This window comes from Thalassophryne amazonica, chromosome 3, assembly GCF_902500255.1.
Source record: "Thalassophryne amazonica chromosome 3, fThaAma1.1, whole genome shotgun sequence".
NCBI lineage: Eukaryota > Metazoa > Chordata > Actinopteri > Batrachoidiformes > Batrachoididae > Thalassophryne > Thalassophryne amazonica.
Genome location: NC_047105.1, coordinates 97,362,109 through 97,383,821, shown reverse-complemented (window position 1 = coordinate 97,383,821; position 21,713 = coordinate 97,362,109). Strand labels below are relative to the sequence as shown.

The window sequence follows — 21,713 nt, the reverse complement described above, 5'->3', positions numbered from 1 at the left end:
CGCCCAGTTTCTGGCAAAATTTGATGCGGCACTGCTCCAGTCGTTCCGTCTTTTTCCTTTTAATGAAAAAACGCAGAGTGCATGACACACACCTCACACAAAGGCTGCTTACCAGAAAATGATGCAATCGACAGGTGTGAAAAAGTTAATGCATGCGCACGAAGGTTCAAGGTTGGCTCATGCAAGCACGTGATTCAAATCCATCAGGTTTTTGCAAAAAATAAAAAGGTCCAATACTTTTCTAACAGACCTCGTATACCAAACATTTTGATGAAAATACATTGTGACTATTTTCATAGCCTTTGTGCCACCATTTGAGGTGAAGGAATGTCCATTTCAAAATTTACAGTGTGAAATCTGAAAGTTTTTATTTTAGTTTTATGGCTACAAATGCGAAATGTGTACTTCTACAATATTTGTTCTGATGCTCACCATGCTAGGGGTAGGAAAAAACACTCCATCAACTTTGAACGAAATCCATCAAATGTTTCCTGGACTCTTGTTGAGTGAACAAACTGAAAATCAGTTGTCTTGCCAAGAAATTGGTAAATTTCCATATGCCCAGAGTTTCATAAGACAGGCATAAGGCCAGCTTTTGGAACACAATACATTTATTAGGTTGACAGTGACAATGCTAATTAGGGATGGGACCAATCCGATCCTGGATCAGTATCAGGTTCCAATTCCGACGTAATTCACGTATCGGAAAATACCGATCCACCCCGCGACATTTTCTGATACTGGAGAAGAGCCACTGTGAATCCTCTCAACTGCTGTTGTTTGCTCTGTGCTTGTTTACTGCCGAATGGGAGGTTTTTGATGCCGGTCTGTTTGAGAGAGCTCTCTTCTGCAGTGTTCCAGCTGGGGTTAGTGTCAAATTTCTGCTTGGCTCTCGGGTTCAAATTGTCTGTTAGTCGAGCATGGATTATCCGAAAAATGAACTGAATTGTCGCTGAAAATGTGTGCTAAAAAGTTAGCTGCTTCACTGTCCCGAGGCTGTAAAACGCCAGCTCAGTGTGCAGCCGAGGAGGACAGCGAACAGAGATTCTGTCTGATGAAAGGGAAAAAAAAATCTCCATTAAAATCCTGCATGTGAGCATCGATGATGATGCATTTATTTTACTGTTGAAAGGCTTTGTGTATCCCAAAAGTTCGAAATTTGTGCAGCACGAAATCAGTGAGAGAGAAGGAAAAAGAGAGAAATGGAGGGAGAGAGAAAGAGAGGGAGAGACAGGCAGACAGGCAGACAGACAGGGAAAGAGACAGAGAGGGAGGGAGACAGGCAGAGAGAGAGAGAGTGCTGTCTTTTCTCTTTAAGTCTATAAAAATAAAAGTACTTCATTCTATCACCAAAACATCAGATCTAGGCTTTCATCTTAGATACACCTTCTGGCAAATTGTAGCTCAACTGTCATGTCTCCTTTTTTTTTAAATTCTCTTAGAAAATCAACAATAATAATGATAATATTAAAGCAAACAGAGCTCTGGTATCGGGTTGGAAAACTATCGGTATTGTTAGATGTCCAAATTTAGGTATTGGGATCGGAAGTGAATAATTGTGGATCAGTGCATCCGTAATTAGGGATGGGTATTGATAAGGTTTTATCGATATCGATGCCATTATCGATTCTGCTTATCGATCCGATTCCTTATCGATTCCCTTATCGATACCTCTTGTGAACTTTGTACTAAAAGTAGGCTTTACAGGTTTTCTATGTATTTCCTTGAGTCTTAAAGTAAATAAATATGAAATTAGTCACTGTATCCTTGATCTCTGGACATAAATAAATATAAACAAAACTGTGTTTCGCTTTGAAGTTATTAATTCAGACTGAATTCTATCGTTCTATCTTGACTTGTCAGAGAGCCGCGCAACCTTTGGAGCTGTGTGAACAGAACGGAGGATGATTCTCGTTTCTTTCTCGCAACAAGACAGGAGTCCCAGTTAGTAACTTTAATCCGCACAAAAGTGAATCACAACTCATATTCAGGGATGAAAGTGGTGAAAAACAAAAAAAGCTGAAACCCAAAATTACCCCCCAACACCACCTGCACGAAAATGTTTGAATTCTACAAGCTCTGAAATGCAATCTGGGACTATTCCAGACAATAAACTGGAGTGAGTGCTGAATCCATTTAGGTGAGAAAAAAAAAATACAACTTTCCTTATTCAAATTCATTCCAGTAGTAGTCTGCTCTTACTTGGATGCAGCAGTTTTCTAGTTTGGCAGATAGTTCTGGAGGAAATCACTGAAGAAATTAACAAATTGAAAATATGGTTTGACCAAAACAAACTGTCATTAAACTTAAATAAAACAGGGATGAAATGGAGGTGTGAGAGTCACTCGGTGTTCACAGGAAACACTTATTTATTTCTGTATTTATTTATTTATGTTAGTTGCTATTTTATATTTTCTGTTGTGTTTCTATTCAGGTTCTTTTTGTCTTTCTCTAAAATTGTATATAATACCCATTAGATTATTAATATACGAGGTCTGTTAATAAAGTATAGGTCCTTTTTATTTTTTTCAAAAACTATATGGATTTCATTCATATGTTTTTACGTCAGACATGCTTGAACCCTCGTGCGCATGCGTGAGTTTTTCCACGTCTGTCTGTGACGTCATTCGCCTGTGAGCACTCCTTGTGGGAGGAGTCGTCCAGCCCCTCGTCGGAATTCCTTTGTCTGAGAAGTTGCTGAGAGACTGGCGCTTTGTTTGATCAAAATTTTTTCTAAACCTGTGAGACACATCGAAGTGGACACGGTTCGAAAAATTAAGCTGGTTTTCAGTGAAAATTTTAACGGCTGATGAGAGATTTTGAGGTGATACTGTCGCTTTAAGGACTTCCCATGGTGCGACACGTCGCGCAGTGCTCTCAGGCGCCGTCGTCAGCCTGTTTCAAGCTGAAAACCTCCACATTTCAGGCTCTATTGATCCAGGACGTCGTGAGAGAACAGAGAAGTTTCAGAAGAAGTTGGTTTCAGCATGTTATCCGGATATTCCACTGTTAAAGGAGATTTTTTTAATGAAAGATGTGCGGACGGGTCCGCGCGTCGGGACGCAGCCGGCGCAGTGCGGCGGCACAGGAAAAACACCTCCGTGTTGATAACCATTTGTAAAATCCAGGCGGCTTTTGATGACTTTCAGTGGAGTGAGTATATGAGAAATTGTTTAACAGCTGGAGATGTTCCAACTTGTCCTTAAGGCTTCCAACAGAGGTGTTTTTCCTGTGGCGGAGTGCCGCGGCGGCTGCAAGCTGACGCTGCAATCCGTCCGCACGTCTTTCATTAAAAAAATCTCCTTTACCAGTGGAATATCCGGATAAAATGCTGAAACCGACTTCTTCTGAAACTTCTCTGTTCTCTCACGACATCCTGGATCAATAGAGCCTGAAATGTGGAGGTTTTCAGCTTGAAACAGGCTGACGATGGCACCTGAGAGCGCTGCGCGACGTCTCACACCGTGGGAAGTCCTTAAAGCGACAGTATCACCTCAAAATCTCTCATCAGCCGTTAAAATTTTCACTGAAAACCAGCTTAATTTTTCGAACCGTGTCCACTTCGATCTGTCTCACAGGTTTAGAAAAAATTTTGATCAAACAAAGCACCAGTCTCCCAGCAACTTCTCAGACAAAGGAATTCCGACGAGGGGCTGGACGACTCCTCCCACAAGGAGTGCTCACAGGCGAATGACGTCACCGACAGGCGTGGAAAAACTTCTCTGTTCTCTCACAACGTCCTGGATCAATAGAGCCTGAAATGTGGAGGTTTTCAGCTTGAAACAGGCTGACGACGGCGCCTGGGAGTGCTGCACGACGTCTCGCTCCATGGGAAGTCCTTAAAGCGACAGTATCACCTCAAAAGCTCAAGGGTTCAAGCATGTCTGACGTAAAAACATATGAATGAAATCCATATAGTTTTTGAAAAAAATAAAAAGGACCTATACTTTATTGACAGACCTCGTATAAACAAAAATAAATTTAAGGAATATTACAATTTGAAAACAAATGCACCCGAACGTGATGACGGCTGCAATTGCTAAATGGTAACTTTTAACATTGAAAATGCCATAGACATGCTAACGCGTTAGCATCGCTCCTGTTTATAAAATACATCTATCAACTGTTTGAACATAACAGGTCGGTTTAACATAGAAAAGGTAAATAATACTCACAGACGTATGCTCTTTAGGGCTTTAGCGGGGGAAAATTAAGCGAAAGAAAGAAATAAACGAAGCAATCGACTGAAGCATTGCTTCAATCTGCAAACCACGCTTTGATTGGTTCAAGGTTCAAAGAAAAGCCGCGCTGCAGAAAAGTTGATTAAGGACCCGCTGCAGGGTCTGTAATCAATGTAGAGAAATGATCATTTTCCTGACAAACACCCGCCAAAACAACGGCCACTCTGAAGGACCGATAACAGAATCGTTAAGCACAAAGCTTATTGATGTCAGTGGATCGAATCATTTCTTAACGATACCCGAAAGGAACCGGTTCTCGATACCCATCCCTATCCCTAATGCTGATGTACTGATGCCACCTGTTATATGTTTCATAGATTATTTCAGTTACTGACCCACATCAGTCAGAACCAGCCACAGCTCCCACCCATATGGTCACAAGAAGTGGTTGTGGCTGTTCTTGGACTATACCATACTGCAAATATTTTGGAGCCTCTAAATTTCCCTCTCTGAGCTTCTATTTTCCTCTCTCATCTCTCTTTAACCTTTGTCCTCAAACATTCCTCGATCATCCTGGTTTTTGTGGCTTTTGGCTCCTACCAATTCACATTCATCTATTAAAGCTTGACCCCTGTAATACCTCAGCCCCTTGCTACAGTGTAATAAAAAGACTGCAATAAATAATAGAAATGACTTTTGTCATCCCCTGTAATGTAAAGAATGTAATTCAGCAGCACAAGATAAACATTAATCCTGCTGCCAATACATCCTCATGTCACTGTGCAGACACCGAGTGGTGAAGTTCCATTAAGTCTCCCTCGGCAGGCCATAAATCAAAGGGTTTTTTTTGTTTGTTTGTTTTTTTAAGTGTGGACAGGGGTTGTGTGTGCAGTCACTATAGATCTGTCCATTTTATCTTTCTGCAGTTGTGTATTAGTGTTGAAATCATTCATTGACAACAGCTTTAAGTGATTCCTAAACAAAGCAAATGGACTGCATTTATATTGCACTTTTCCATCTGCATCAGACGCTCTAAGCGCTTCACATATAATAATACAATAACATGCTTTTGGAGGGCGGTATGCATTTTCAGAGGCCCAGTTCATGCCCAGTTGCCCAAAATGATGGGTATGAACGTCGGGCCTCTGAAAATGCATACCGCACGACAACAGCATGTTATTTGCATTATTATCACTTACTAAGATATACAACACGTAATGCGTACATAAAAAGTTGGCTCAATTTAACTTTTGTTGTGTCGGCTGGCAGTGCATCCTCATCAAGCTGGCTGCTTTGGCTGCTGTTCATTGTCATACTATCCATGAGAAAATCATCTGGAATATCCATATTGGGACCAACAGACACTTCTCGGCTTTTTATCTTTTTCTCTGCGGACAGTTTTTTTTTCCCTCTGCGGACAGTTCTTGGGCTGCGCGCTATGACGCCATTTGTTTACGCACAGCGGGCGGGTATAGCCAGATAACGTCGACGTAAATCTACGATACCAGCCTAGCAATGCCTCGGTAAAGTGATAATAATGCCTCACATTCAGCTCGATGTGAGGCTGCTGCCAAACAAGGTGCTGACTACACACTGGGAGCAATAGGGGATTAAAGACCTTGCCCAAGGTCCTAGTGATGTTCCAGTCAGACTGGGATTTGTACTGAGGATCTTGGGATCTCCCCCTCTTATCATTTTTTCACTTATCCAGTGAGGCAGGGAGGCGAACCCCGAGCGGGCTCTCGCTTCTCGCGACAAGCATCCGGCCCACGCCAGACGTTACCCTCTCTGGGGCCAGCGGCAGGTGGGAAGTTTGACTGCGGCAGTACACCTGGTCCTTAATCAAGGTCCTTAATTTCCAAGTTGGTCCCGGTGTGTAGTTGGCGCCTTGCATGGCAGCACGCTGACATTGGTGTGTGAGTATGTCTATGGGTGAATGTGAGGCATCATGGTAAAACGCTTTGAGCTGCTGATTCAGATGGAGAAGTACTATATAAATGCAGTCCATTTACCATGTACATTGTCAATGATAAGCAATTAAACTGTCTCGATGGAGAGATTTTGGGTCTCTTCCATAAACTTACCAAGCAATCACCACCGTATTACTGACTGACGAAAATACCAAAGAAAATAAGAAACTAAACATATAACTGAATAGTTTTTTAAGGTTTGTGTTGGATAAGCATAACATGTTATATACTTTGCTGATGATTATTTTTTTAAACAGTGACGGAGATGGGTTTGCATTTTTAACTTTATAAATAGAATGACATTGTAAATGTGTAATGTGAGCCATACTATAGTGACACACAATCCAATGTGATTACTTCAGTCAAGAGGCTTCACAATGGACTTCTAAGGGTAATAATACACAGATAATAATTGCATTTTGGGCCTAATCTGAGCGAGGATAAACTCCAGTGACTCGCTACAGGATAACCTAGAACAGAGTATTACGGTAGATGGTTTATAAATAATGTGTAAGAAAATAATTTATAGCTGCCAAATGCTGTGGTTTTACAATTAGTAGTTTGCATTTGAGGTCCTAATCTGTCCTTACGTGTCTCTGTAATTGCGTCTGTCTCTCCTTTAGGTTCATCAGTACTACAGCTCCCTGCCTGAGGACAAGGTACCTTATGTTAACAGCCCAGGAGAGAAATACCGCATCAAACAGCTGCTCCACCAGCTACCACCACATGACAATGAGGTGAGAAACACACACACACATGCACCATTCTGACCCCTCCACCTTCTCCTCCATCATCCATCCACCCGTTCTGTCCCTCCTTCAGGGCAACACAGATAAGAGTAGAGAAAAAGGAAGAGGAAAAGAACAAAAGTGTCATTTTAACGGCTGAATATGAGATCGTGAGGTGGTGCATCAATGAATCGCAGCACGTGTATGAACGATAAAACACCAGGAGGATTTGTGAACTTTGGCACTTCAACAATTAAATCTATTCTGCCTCTTACCACTTTTTTAATATGAATTTTGAAATAAACTGTACGTGTTGAGCAGCATTTGCGCATTTCTGCCAACAGCCAATTGGCTGGACCTTAAAAACATAATAAAAACAATAATTACCGGTACATAAATTTGATTAGATCCCTCTGCAGCAGTGTGGCAGCTGCAGAAGTGAGCTTCAGCCATGTATGCATGCATCCATCTGTTACCTTTGCTCCACAATTACTTGACACCAACCCGTTGCAGAATGCAGTCCCAAGACATTTTGGACTCTCAGCCCTCACAGTTCATCTCACAGCCCTCTCCTCGGAGTCCAGGGGACACTGACCTCGGTCTATGTTTTCTGGGTCAAATGTGGTTCAGCATATAAAAATAGCTCGCCATGTGTGCATCTGTGGCTGTTGCTCCATGATTACTCAACACACTGAATTATCACAGGCCCAAAATATTTGGGATGCAAGTTCACAGTGCTCTCCTGTGTGTTCAGAGGGCGCTGACCTTCACCTCAGTTCTCTGTGTCAAATCGGGGAGAATTCAAATGTGACTGCCCAACTTCCTTTCCTTCGTCTCTACTCTGAGACCTACTGGTGCTTCGGGGTAGATTTGTTTTTTGTTTTTTTTAGCATGTTAAATGCATAATGGATGTGTGTTAATGTGGTGTTTGTGTGTTTTCAGGTGCGTTACTGTAACAGCCTAGATGATGAAGAAAAGAGGGAGCTGAAGCTCTTCAGTAACCAGCGAAAACGGGAGAACCTGGGCCGTGGGAGCGTCCGACCGTTCCCGGTGACAATGACTGGTGCGATCTGTGAGCAGGTAGCATCAGCATCCACAGATAGAGAAACTCACTGTTAGGGTGCCATTCAATATTATGGGCAAAAAATTTTTTTTAAACTTTTACAAAGTCCCACCCCTTTGTTTTTTTCCTTTTATGAAGCATATTAACTGCTACAAGTTTCATTCAGATGTATGGATATGAACTGAAGTATTTCCTATATCATGTAATATAATTGGGGCTCAATTGACCAGTCTAGCTGTGATTAATTGATTATTGTGATGATTACCGTGACCTCCTGCACTTGTCACTGTTGTTTCTAAATGGTAAATGGATTATATTTATATAGCGCTTTTCCATCTGCATCAGACGCTCAAAGCACTTTGAAAATAATGCCTCACATTCACCCTGATGTCAGGGTGTTGCCATACAAGGTGCTCACTACACACCGGGAGCAACTAGGGGATTAAGCACCTTGCCCAAGGGCCCTTAGTGATTTTCCGGTTAGGCTGGGATTTGAACCGAGGATCCTCTGGTCTCAAGCCCAACGCTTAACCACTAGACCATCACCTCCCCTCCCCTTTCTAGGAGCTGATTGCATTAGTGATGTACACATTCAGGCTCCTGAGGGATTCCATCGAGCTAAATGATGGCAAAGCTCATATGCAGTCTGAAGATATCCAGCTTTCGTTCCCAGTTCTGACTGACTGCACCTGAACTCTGGTCTCTTAGTCATTTCAACACATTTGTGATAAAGGTGTACCTCAAGGCTTGGTTCACATGCATGTGTGCGTCAGCTCCACACAATGATTTGCAGCTACTGCGTGAGCTGGACAGCCACAAGAGGACAAATGAAGCTATTCCTAAAGCTGCAGTGCATTGACATTTTCACTCATTTTTTGTGTTAATGTTTTTGTTCAAAAATCACTTAGGAGCTGCTAGTCTTCATTTTAAGTATTTCTACAATATTCTTATGTTTATGTGAAAACAACTGTTATTTATCATATCCAAATTTTTCCAAAAATTACAAAACTTTGATGCTGCTGAGCTACCAGTAAATATTATAATGCATCCAAATTGTGTCAGCTTTTTCTTTTCACATTATGAACAAATCTGGGGGGTGGAACAGTAAAAATGAGAAACTTCATTTCTGAGTGGCACCAGAGTAACTGTTTGTGTCACTGCTGCAACAGATGGGACATGTGACATGATCAGAGCTGCTTTGAAAACTATCATTGATAAATGCCATTTCTGCAATTCGTCCCTTGATGAAAGTGAATGAAATATGACAAAGGTGTGCCATGTGGCCGGTGGAATGAAATGCTGAATTGTTGGACGGACATATGAACTAATCTACTGACATTTCAGGTCATCAAGATGTATAATTTGTCATATAAAGGGCAAAGATGTCTGCTTTTGCATCATTGCACTTTGTCAGTGTGACCTCAGTGAGATGTAGTGCTGTTATTTTAGAGGATGTTGTGTATCTCTGTGTCTGTGTTATTTCTCTTCATTCTTTGCACTGCTGTGACCAACAGTCATGTTGTTTCTATGGATAACTATGTACACCTTTAGCTTCTGATTTTTCCCAAGAGTACAGTGCATCCGGAAAGTATTCCCAGCCCTTCACTTTTTCCACAATTTTTGTTACAGCCTTATTGCAAAATGGATGAAATAAATTTTTTTTCCTCAAACTTTTACACACAGTACCCTAGAATGACAATGTGAAAAATTATGTTTTTTAGATTTTTGCAAAATAAATAAATAAATATATATATATACACACTCAACAAAAATATAAACGCACTTTTGGTTTTGCTCCCATTTTGTATGAGATGAACTCAAAGATCTAAAACTTTTTCCACATACACAATATCACCATTTCCCTCAAATATTGTTCACAAACCAGTCTAAATCTGTGATAGTGAGCACTTCTCCTTTGCTGAGATAATCCATCCCACCTCACAGGTGTGCCATATCAAGATGCTGATTAGACACCATGATTAGTGCACAGGTGTGCCTTAGACTGCCCACAATAAAAGGCCACTCTGAAAGGTGCAGTTTTGTTTTATTGGGGGGGGATACAAGTCAGTATCTGGTGTGACCACCATTTGCCTCATGCAGTGCAACACATCTCCTTCACATAGAGTTGATCAGGTTGTCAATTGTGGCCTGTGGAATGTTGGTCCACTCCTCTTCAATGGCTCCTCTTCAATGCGAAGTTGCTGGATATTGGCAGGAACTGGTACTCGCTGTCGTATACGCCGGTCCAGAGCATCCCAAACATGCTCAATGGGTGACATGTCCGGTGAGTATGCTGGCCATGCAAGAACTGGGACATTTTCAGCTTCCAAGAATTGTGTACAGATCCTTGCAACATGGGGCCGTGCATTATCCTGCTGCAACATGAGGTGATGTTCTTGGATGTATGGCACAACAATGGGCCTCAGGATCTCTTCACGGTATCTCTGTGCATTCAAAATGCCATCAATAAAATGCACCTGTGTTCTTCGTCCATAACAGACGCCTGCCCATACCATAACCCCACCGCCACCATGGGCCACTCGATCCACAACATTGACATCAGAAAACTGCTCACCCACACGACGCCACACACACTGTCTGCCATCTGCCCTGAACAGTGTGAACCGGGATTCATCCGTGAAGAGAACACCTCTCCAACGTGCCAAACGCCAGCGAATGTGAGCATTTGCCCACTCAAGTCGGTTACGACGATGAACTGGAGTCAGGTCGAGACCCCGATGAGGACGACGAGCATGCAGATGAGCTTCCCTGAGATGGTTTCTGAGAGTTTGTGCAGAAATTCTTTGGTTATGCAAACCGATTGTTTCAGCAGCTGTCCAAGTGGCTGGTCTCAGACGATCTTGGAGGTGAACATGCTGGATGTGGAGGTCCTGGGCTGGTGTGGTTACACATGGTCTGCGGTTGTGAGACTGGTTGGATGTACTGCCAAATTCTCTGAAACACCTTTGGAGATGGCCTATGGTAGAGAAATGAACATTCAATACACGAGCAACAGCTCTGGTTGACATTCCTGCTGTCAGCATGCCAATTGCACGCTCCCTCAAATCTTGCGACATCTGTGGCATTGTGCTGTGTGATAAAACTGCATCTTTCAGAGGGGCCTTTTATTGTGGGCAGTCTAAGGCACACCTGTGCACTAATCATGGTGTCTAATCAGCATCTTGATATGGCACACCTGTGAGGTGGGATGGATTATCTCAGCAAAGGAGAAGTGCTCACTATCACAGATTTAGACTGGTTTGTGAACAATATTTGAGGGAAATGGTGATATTGTGTATGTGGAAAAAGTTTTAGATCTTTGAGTTCATCTCATACAAAATGGGAGCAAAACCAAAAGTGTTGCGTTTATATTTTTGTTGAGTGTATATATATATAGTATGCAGGAATGACTACTTAAGTTACGCGCAGGGGAGAGCTTGGCAGGAATGGCTCCGTACATTGCTGGCAATCCATCCATGAGGAATTACAGTGGACGTAGAAGCTTGGCCTGCCTCTTCTTCTTCTGTGGTTTTGAAGCTTCACTGCCAGCAAAGTTCAGCGGGATGAATCAAATCTAGCAATGCAGTTCTGTACTAATAACAAACCTAAAAGATTTGTGCTGATAACAAAAAACCTAAAAGCATTTTTCGGCAGACTGGCGTAGTTGTGTACAGTTGCGGAGGCATGGTGTACAGTAGCGCAGTGTTGCATAGACTTACATACAGTAGTGGAGTGTTGTATAGACTCTAGACATAGAGCACTGCATCCGGTGCTCTACGCTGAAAGTCTGCGAAAAAGTTGAAATGTTTAATTTTTTAAGCATGTTTAATTTTTTGGATCCATTTTGTGGACCCCTTTGCGTCCCTCACCGTATTGCCACGTAGGGCTGCATAAACTCAGTGTAGGGCTGGATAAGCTCAGCATAGTTGGTACATTCAATTACACAACTCTACATTGGCCCGGTGTGAGAAGAAACCACGTGTACATAAGTATTCACAGCCTGCCCCATGAACCTCATAAATGAGCTCAGGTGCATCCTGTTTCCACTGCTAATCCTTGAGATGTTTCTACAGTTTAACTGGAGTCCACATGGGGTAAAATCAGTTGATTAGACATGATTTGTAGAGACCTGTCTATGTATAAGATCCTACAGTTGACAGTGCATGTCAAACAACAAACCAAGCATGAAGTCAAAGGAATTGTCTTTAGACCTCAGAGACAGGATTGTCTCGAGGCACAAATCTGGGGAAGGGTACAGAAACATTTCTGCTGCTTTGAAGGTCCCAATGAGCAAAGTGGTCTCCATCATCCCTAAATGTAAGAAGTTCACATCCACCAAGACTCTTCCTAGAGCTGGACAACCATCTAAACTGAGCAATCCAGGAAGATGGGCTTTAGTCTGGCAGGTGACCAGAACCCGAAAGTCACTCTGTCAGAGTTCCAGCATTCCTGTGTGGAGAGAGGAGAACCTTCCAGAAGGACAACCATCTCTGCAGCAATCCACCAATCAGGCCTGTATGGTAGAGTGGCCAGACGGAAGCCACTCCTTAGTAAAAGGCACATGGCAGCCTGCCTGGAGTTTGACAAACGGCACCTGAAGGACTCTCAGGCCATGAGAAACAAAATTCTCTGGTCTGATGAGACAAAGATTGAACTCTTTCGAGTGAATGCCAGGTGTTATGTTTGGAGGAAACCAGTCACCATCCCTACAGTGAAGCATGGTGGTGGCAGCATCATGCTGTGGGGATGTTTTTCAGTGACATGAACTGGGACACTAGTCAGGATTGAGGGGCAGCTGAATGCACCAATGTACATAGACGTCCTGGATGAAAACCTGCTCCATAGCGCTCTTGACCTCAGACTGGGGTGAGTGTTCATCTTTCAACAGGACAATGACCCTAAGCACACAGCCAAGATATCAAAGGAGTGGCTTCAGAACAATTCTGTGAATGTCTTTGAGTGGCCCAGCCAGAGCCCAGACTTTAATCTGATTGAACATCTCTGGAGACATCTGAAAATGGCTGTGCATCAACACTCCACATCCAACCTGATGGAGCTTGAGAGGTGCTGCAATGAGGAATGGGAAGAACTGCCCAAAGACAGGTGCACCAAGCTTGTGGCATCATATTCAAAAAGACTTGAGGCTGTAATTGCTGCCAAAGGTGCATCAACAAAGTATTGAACAAAGGGTATGAATATTTATGTACATGTGATTTTTTTTTTCCTTAATAGATTGTTTAAAATTTCAACAACAAAAAAACAAACATTTTTTTCATGTTGTCATTATGGGGTGTTGTGAGTAGAATTTTGAGGGGAAAAAAATAATTTACTCCATTTTTTTATTAAGGCAATAACACAACAAAATGTGGAAAAGTGAAGTGCTGTGAATACCATATATGAAAAGCAAACAGAATAACAAGGCACCGTCAACACTGAGCCATTTTTGTTCAGATGGATAGGTGGTAGACAGTTTGGTGTCCAGAGCTCTTTCTCTCCCACAGTCATGAAAGTCACAAACATCCTAAGTCTTATCTGTTTGACTTGATTTGTATCACTTTCATTTTTAAAGTTGTGACTTTATACTACTTTGAACAAAAGACATGCCCAAGTATCTGGATTATCTCATCAATGTTTGAAAAAGTGCACAAAATAAGTTTTACAGTATTTTTTTTTTTCCCAAAAAATGAGCCCTATCTTGACAGTCTATCTCTCATAGTGCAAGTGCATTTGAGATGTGAGACAATAGACTTTGCTATTTACTCAATGTATAATCTCAGTCCAATGTAATCACAGGGAGCAAACAGTTTAGATTTTGTTGAATGAATGAATGAATGAATAATTTTTATTCAGCACGCACGCACAGACAAAATCTCTCATTTACAAAACAAGTCAAGTTCATTTCGTTGTTGTGTTGTGGGTGTAACATTAATTATAAGGATCAGATTGACATCAGCCATTGCCTTTTAGAGCAGTGTGCCTGTGAACCTGGTGCATTGGCGTCTCGCTAGGGGACTCAAATGAGAGATGTTCTGACGAAAAACTGGATTTACACTTCCAAGTGTCAAAGTGCACAACCAGATCATTTACGAGAACAACTACTCTTTAATGTAGACCCACCCACACAGGGGACCTGGACTATGTCATGGTCTAAGCAACCTTGGTGCGCCAGACCTGCATACCCAAGCAGGAAGGAAACCATCTCAGAAAATGATACAACCCAAAGTTATCAAAGCTGGTTATCTGAATGCCTGAGAAAGAATTTTCAGTGATACTCTGATTTGAAGGTTGGACCTCTCGGCTTAAAGAGTGTTTTTCTTTGGTTTTATTGGGTGTGTACAACAGACTCTGCATTTACTCTGCAGTATGTTTGTATTCTAGGTAAGTAACTGCTTGCGTTTATTGTTCGCCCAGCATACACCTCCTCCCGCCACACACACTTGAAGGAGGAAATTGATGGCGAGAATGTATTGATTGACTCCCACCTACTCCCCCACCCTGCCCCCAGCCCCCCATACACAAGTAGACTGTGTGCCATTCAGATAATCTGATTCTAAAGCGCTCTCTCTCTCTCTCTCCCCTATCTTTTTGTGTCTTCATGTCAACCTCCCTCTCTTCTTTATCCTTCCTTATATCACTCCATCTTTGTTCCTCCCCTTTGCCCCACCAATGTCCTTCAGCAGCCACTCTGCTTTTTCTTTAAACACATGGACACAACCTTCTGCTTTCATTGTACTGCAGTTCTTCCACCAAAAAAAAAAACTTTTAAATGTATTGCAGGTAGGGATGTGCACCTAGCCGTTACAAAAGGATCCAATTCTTATCTACAACCCCTGGCAAAAATTATGGAATCACCGGCCTCAGAGGATGTTCATTCAGTTGTTTAATTTTGTAGAAAAAAAGCAGATCACAGACATGACACAAAACTAAAGTCATTTCAAATGGCAACTTTCTGGCTTTAAGAAACACTATAAGAAATCAAGAAAAAAAAGATTGTGGCAGTCAGTAACAGTTACTTTTTTAGACCAAGCAGAGGAAAAAAATATGGAATCACTCAATTCTGAGGAAAAAATTATGGAATCACCCTGTAAATTTTCATCATTCGATTTGGTGCGGCACAATGCAGTCTGATACAAGTCTTTTAACTTACCATGATGAATTAGAATAAGCCCAAAGTGGCTTATTCTAATTCATCATGGTTGCTTATCTTCAAATACATAGTACTTCATCAACACATGTCAACACCTAGAAGTCTAGATGGATGATCTAAAGCATATATTGATTGCCAAAATATATTGCTCAAAAACTTAAAGGTACACTTTGAAAACAGATCAGCTAGAGTGGTGGATAAGTGGTTAGTGCGCTTTGTTTCACTGCGGAAGGTTCCTGGTTCTAACCCCACTCCTACCCATTTTCTATGTAATGTGGAGTTGCGTCACGAAGGGCATCCAGCGTAAAACTTGTGCCAAAATCAACATGTAGATCCACCTTGGCTTTACTGTGGCGACCCTGAGTGCAAAACAAGGGAGCAGCTGAAGGGACTTACATTGGCAGATGCCAGTGGAGCTCCTTGGTGCCGGCCAGTGAGCACAGGCCCCACTACAGGATGTCAGGCCCTAAGGCCATCCTCATGAATTCTGTGTCTGTTTGGTCAGAGACAGTCACATCACTAGCCTGCTGGAGGTCATTTTGTGGGTCTCTGGCAGTGCACAAAAGAGCAGATACTGGTCCTGCTGATAGACTGTGCTCGGAGACACAACAACGCTTCTGGCAATGGCACACATTAATGTGCCATCCTGGAGGAGTTGAACTACCTGCACAATTTCTGTAGGATCCAGCAACCACACCATGCTAACAGTAGTGAGTGACTGATCCTAGCCAAATGCAAAACTAGTCGAGGAAGGAAAAAAAATGTCAGTGGCCTCCACCTGCAAAACCATTCCTGTTTTGGGTATTGTCTTATTATTGCCCCTCTAGACTAGACGAGATAAACTTTATTTATCCTACAGTGGGGAAAGTTCACCATTACAGCAGTTCCCAAAGACAGGTAAAAAGGCAGTCACAATAAAATACGAGGTCTATTAGAAAAGTATCCGACCTTATTATTTTTTTCAAAAACCATATGGATTTGAATCACGTGTGATTACATCAGACATGCTTGAACCCTCGTGGGCATGCGAGAGTTTTTTCACGCCTGTCGGTTACGTCATTCGCCTGTGGACAGTCTTTGAGTGAGGAGTCGCCCACCCTCTCGTCGTTTTTTTCATTGTTTAGGAATGGCTCAGAGACTGCTGCTTTGTTTGATCAAATTTTTTTCAAAACTGTAAGGCACAACTGAGTGGACACCATTCGATAAATTCAGCTGGTTTTCGGTAAAAAATTTTTGATGAGAGATTTTGGTCTGGTAGTGTCGCCGTAAGGACGGCCCACGGCGCCTGATGGCAATCTGCGCTTCGAGGCGGCAGCGTCTCGCCGTTTCAAGTTGAAAACTTCCACATTTCAGGCTCTGTTGACCAAGGAAGTCGTCAGAGAACAGAAAACTTTAAGAAGTCGGCATGAGGAGTTTATTCGGCCATTCCATTGTTAACGGACATTTTGTAATGAAAGAACGTGCGGGCAGAGTCGCATGTCGGGCCGGACCCAACCGCGGGGGGTCGCGACAGGAAAAACACCTCCGTTGGAAACCTTAACGGGCAAGTTGGAACATGCCCAAGCTGTTAAACAATTTCTCAGTTACTCACTTGTTGAAAGCCATCAAAAGCCGCCTGAATTTTACAAATGGTTTTCAACACGGAGGTGTTTTTCCTGTCGCGGCGCACACAGATTTGCCGAGTCATCACGGAAATGACTCGGCGAATTTGCGCGCACGTCTTTCATTACAAAATGTCCTTAAACAGTGGAATGTCCGCATAAAGTCCTCATGCCGGCCTCTTCTGAATCTTCTCTGTTCTCTCACGACGTCCTGGGTGAATTAAGCCTTAAATTAGGATGTTTTCAGGTCGAAACAGGCCGACGACGGCGCCTGGAAGCGACACGACGCCGCTGCACGACATCCCGCTCCGTGGGAAGTCCTTACAGCGACAGAAACACCCCATAATCTCTCATCAGCCGTTAAACTTTTCACCGAAAACCAGCTTAATTTCTCAAATAGTGTCCACTCGGATATTCCTCACAGGTCCAGAAAAAATTTTGATAAAGCAACGCGCGCCGTCTCGAGCAGCGTGTGAAACAAAGGAATTCAGCCGAGAGGGCGGGACCACATCTCACTCAAGGCCTGCCCACAGGGAAATGACGTCACCGACATGCGTGAAAAAACTCACGCATGCGCACGAGGGTTCAAGCATGATTGGTGTAATCGCACGTCATTCAAATCCATATAGTTAAATAAAAAAATAAAAGGGTCGGTTTATTATCTAATAGACCTCGTATATACAACCCCAATTCCAATGAAGTTGGGACATTGTGTAAAATGTAAATAAAAACAGAATGCAGTGATTTGCAAATCCTCTTCAACCCATATTCAATTGAATACACCACATATACAAGATATTTAATGTTCAAACTGATAAACTTTATTGTTTTTGTGCAAATATTTTCCTGCAACACGTTTCAAAAAAGCTGGGACAGTGGTATGTTTACCACTGTGTTACATCACCTTTCCTTCTAACAACACTCAATAAGCGTTTGGGAACTGAGGACACTAATTGTTGAAGTTTGGAGGTGGAATTCTTTCCCATTCTTGCTTGATGTATGACTTCATTTGTTCAACACTACAGGCTCTCTGTTGTTGTGTTTTGCACTTCATAACGCGTCACACATTTTCAATGGGCAACAGGTCTGGACTGCAGGCAGGCCAGTCTAGTACCTGCACTCTTTTACTATGAAGCCACGCTGTTGTAACACGTGCAGAATGTGGCTTGGCATTGTCTTGCTGAAATAAGCAGGGACGTCCCTGAAAAAGACATTGTTTGGTTGGCAGCATGTGTTGCTCCAAAATCTGGATGTACCGTTCAGCATTGATGGTGCCATCACAGATGTGTAAGTTGCCCATGCCATGGGCAGTAACAGACCCCCATACCATCACAGATGCTGGCTTTTGAACTTTACGCTGGTAACAATCTTTATGGTCTTTTTCTTCTTTTGTCCAGAGGACACGACATCCATGATTTCCAAAAACAATTTGAAATGTGGACTCATCAGACCACAGCACACTTTTCCACTTTGCGTCTGTCTATTTCAAATGAGCTCAGGCCCAGAGAAGGTGGCAGCATTTCTGGATGTTGTTGATGTATGGCTTTCTCTTTGCATGGTAGAGTTTTAACTTGCACTTGTAGATGTAGCGACAAAGTGTGTTAACTGACCATGGTTTTCTGAAATGTCCCTGAGCCCACGCGGTAAGATCCTTTACACAATGATGTCGCTTTTTCACGCGGTGCCCCATGAGGAATCGAAGGTCACGGGCATTTAATGTTGGTTTTCGGACTTGTGACAGGGATTTAAGTTTTTTTTTTTTTGTAAATTTATTAAAAATAAAAGACTAAGAAATCACGTTTACATAAGTATTCAGACCCTTTTCTCAGTCTTTTGTTGATGCATTTTTGGGAGCTATTACAGCCTCAAGTCTTCTTGAATAGATGCCACAAGCTTGGTGCACCTATCTGTGGGCAGTTTTGCCCATTCATCTTTGCAGCACTTCTCAAGCTCCATCAGGTTGGATGGGAAGTGTCAGTGCACAGACATTTTCAGATCTCGCCAGAGATGTTCAAATCGGATTCAGGTCTGGACTCTGGCTGGGCCACTCAGGGGCATTCACAGAGTTGTCCTGAAGCTACTTCTTTGGTATCTTAGCTGTGTGCTTAGGGTCATTGTCCTCGTGAAAGATGAACCGGCGCCCTGGTCTGAGGTCAAGAGTGCTCTGGAGCAGGTTTTCAGCCAGGATGTCTCTGCACATTGCTGCATTCAACTTTCCCTCAATCTTGACTAGGCTACCAGTTCTTGCCACTGAAAAACATGCCCACAGCATGATGCTGTCAACACCATGCTTCACTGTAGGGATCGTGCCTGGTTTCCTCTAAACATCACGCCTGGCATTCACACCAAAGAGTTCAATCTTTGTCTCATCAGGCTGAAGAAGTTTGTTTCTCATGGTCTGAAATTCCTTCAAGTGCCTTTTGACAAACTCCAGACCGGATGCTATGTGCCTTTAACTAAGGCATGGCTTCTGTCTGGTCACTCTACCATGCAGGTCTGATTGCTGTAGAGATGGTTGTCCTTCTGGAAGGTTCTCCTCTCTCCACAGAGGAATGCTGGAGCTCTGACAGAGTGACCATTGGGTTCTTGGTCACCTACCTGACTAAGGGCCTTCTCCCCTGATCACTTAGTTTAGACGTGCGTCCAGCTCTGGGAAGAGTCCTGGTGGATCTCAACTTCTTCCATTTACGGATGACCGAGGCCACTGTGCTCATTGGGACATTTAAAACAGCAGAAATGTTTCTGTACCCTTCCCCAGATTTGTGCCCTGAGACAATCCTGTCTTGGAGGTCAACAGACAATTCCTTTGACTTCACTCTTGGTTTGTGCTCTGACATGCACTGTCAAGTGTGGGACCTTGTGTGCCTTTCCAAATCATGGAATCAATCAACTGAATTGACCCCAGGTGGACTCCAATTAAGCTGTGGAAACATCTCGAGGATGATCAGTGGAAACAGGATTCAACTGAGCTCAATTTTGAGCTTCATGGCCAACGCTGTCAGTACTTATGTACATGTTATTTCTTTTCTTTTCTTTTCTTTTTATAAATTTGCAAAAATCACATTAAAAGAAAAACACGTTGTTATGGGGTATTGTGTGTAGAATTTTGAAAAATAATTTATCTATTTTTGAATAAGGCTGTAACATTTTTAAAAATGTGGAAAAAGTGCAGTGCTCTGAATACTTTCTTGATGCACTGTATGTTTCTAAGTTGTCAGTGAATTGTTACACCCTTAACTGCAGGACTTCTGTCAAGTATATTTTTCATATGTAAAAGAATGCACATTTACAAAGGTTGCACTATAACTATTTTTGTAAGACTAATCATTGTTTCTTCTTCCTCACCCTGTTTTTTTAGTGTGGAGGCCAGATAAACGGTGGTGACATTGCGGTCTTTGCCTCTCGGGCGGGTCACGGTGTGTGCTGGCACCCGGGCTGCTTTGTGTGCAACATGTGCCAGGAGCTCCTTGTGGACCTCATCTATTTCCACCAGGATGGAAAGATCTACTGCGGACGGCACCATGCTGAGAGACTGAAGCCCCGTTGTACCGCCTGTGATGAGGTACCTGCACATCACACATATGATGGCTGATGGAAGGTTTTGAGCCTGACCCAGAAAATGTAGGGCATGGGTTTCCAGGATAAGACCGTCTGTGAGACCAGTATTAAGGCATTGCAGCAACACTGGAAAAAGTGTGTGGATTTACGTGGGGATTATGTTGAACAATAAAGCATTACTTTAATTCAGTTATGGGTTTTCTTGGTTATGCTCAAACCTTTCAATCACATCACCTCATATCTTCACAAAGATGAGCATCTAGTACCTCTACATGTATCTGCAGATAGAGACTGATCATTTTCTTCCTGGTGCACTGTTTCTTTCTGGCATTAAAATGATGCTTTACATGCTTCCATTATTGCAACTTTTACTTTCCTTTTAATACCGAACTTTCAGTTAATGGCCCAAATGTGTGACACTACAAACATTTAGGTTCATTGTAAAAATACTGGCTTGCTGTCTGACATGTGTGCTTAATGTTTGTTTGTGTTATCCATGTTACTGTACTGTTTCACAGTTTTCATTTGCTCAACTCATTCCTGTGAACAACCAGATCCGGACTGATTGTCATGGTAACGGTCTCATACGTTCCCATATCAGACCCAGAAATCAGCCAATCAGAGTGCGCAGAACATTGTAGCCTTATAATAAAACTGTTTACACAAGCTTCTCTATCTCATTGTATTTTGAAACAACAAACAAAATATCTAAATTCCTAATTATTCTATTGACCTGATAAGTGAGCCCTGTCTGACAGTCATGATTTATTATTTTATTTGTAGCTGTTTGCACTCTGCCCATCCTGACTCTCTGTAGAGATGATGGTCTAGAGATTAAATTGGTGGGTTTAAGACCAGAGAATCCTCATTTCAAATACCCGTCACACTGGAATATCACTAAGGGCAGGCGGTGTGCAGTTGAGCGCCTTGCATGGCATTGCTGATATTGCTGTGCAAGTGTGTGTATGAATGAATGAATATCAAATCAAATCAATTTCATTTATATAGCGCCAAATCACAACAAACAGTTGCCCCAAGGCGCTTTATATTGTAAGGCAAAAGCAATACAATAATTACAGAAAAACCCCAACCCCAATATATGAGGCATCATTATAAAGTGATTGAAATTTTAAAAAGTGCGATTAAAAATTCAGTGTATTTCTGTGCCACAGGAGAATGAGCTATCTCCCACAGCGCAACACAGTGGCCCCATCCTGTCGACCTCTTATTTAATGTGTATTTATATATTATTCTGCACTGTGTTACAGCAAAAGGACAAACAGCAGGTGCTGACATGAACACGATCACGTTTTCAGAGACTTGACCCATCACGTGTGAGCAGAGTTATACAGAAATTTACCGAACGCAAATTCAAGTGTAAAGGTTGATTGTCTTCCATAAATTTAAACAGCTCCACGTGTGAATGTCGTACTTTGGTCATGTTATGCGTGTAACGTGGGATATT

At 42.4% G+C, this 21,713-nt stretch overlaps 1 protein-coding gene across 3 annotated transcripts in view; it reads left to right on the top strand.

Annotated features, from left to right (window-relative positions):
• The window catches only part of prickle2b (prickle homolog 2b), a 466,229-nt gene that overhangs the window by 438,028 nt on the left and 6,488 nt on the right, over positions 1-21,713 (top strand). For all 3 annotated transcript variants that reach the window (XM_034167160.1, XM_034167159.1, XM_034167161.1), the window contains 3 exons: positions 6,775-6,888; positions 7,822-7,959; positions 20,049-20,252. In XM_034167160.1, the coding sequence (XP_034023051.1) occupies positions 6,775-6,888; positions 7,822-7,959; positions 20,049-20,252 (456 nt within the window). The remainder of the gene's footprint in view (positions 1-6,774; positions 6,889-7,821; positions 7,960-20,048; positions 20,253-21,713) is intronic.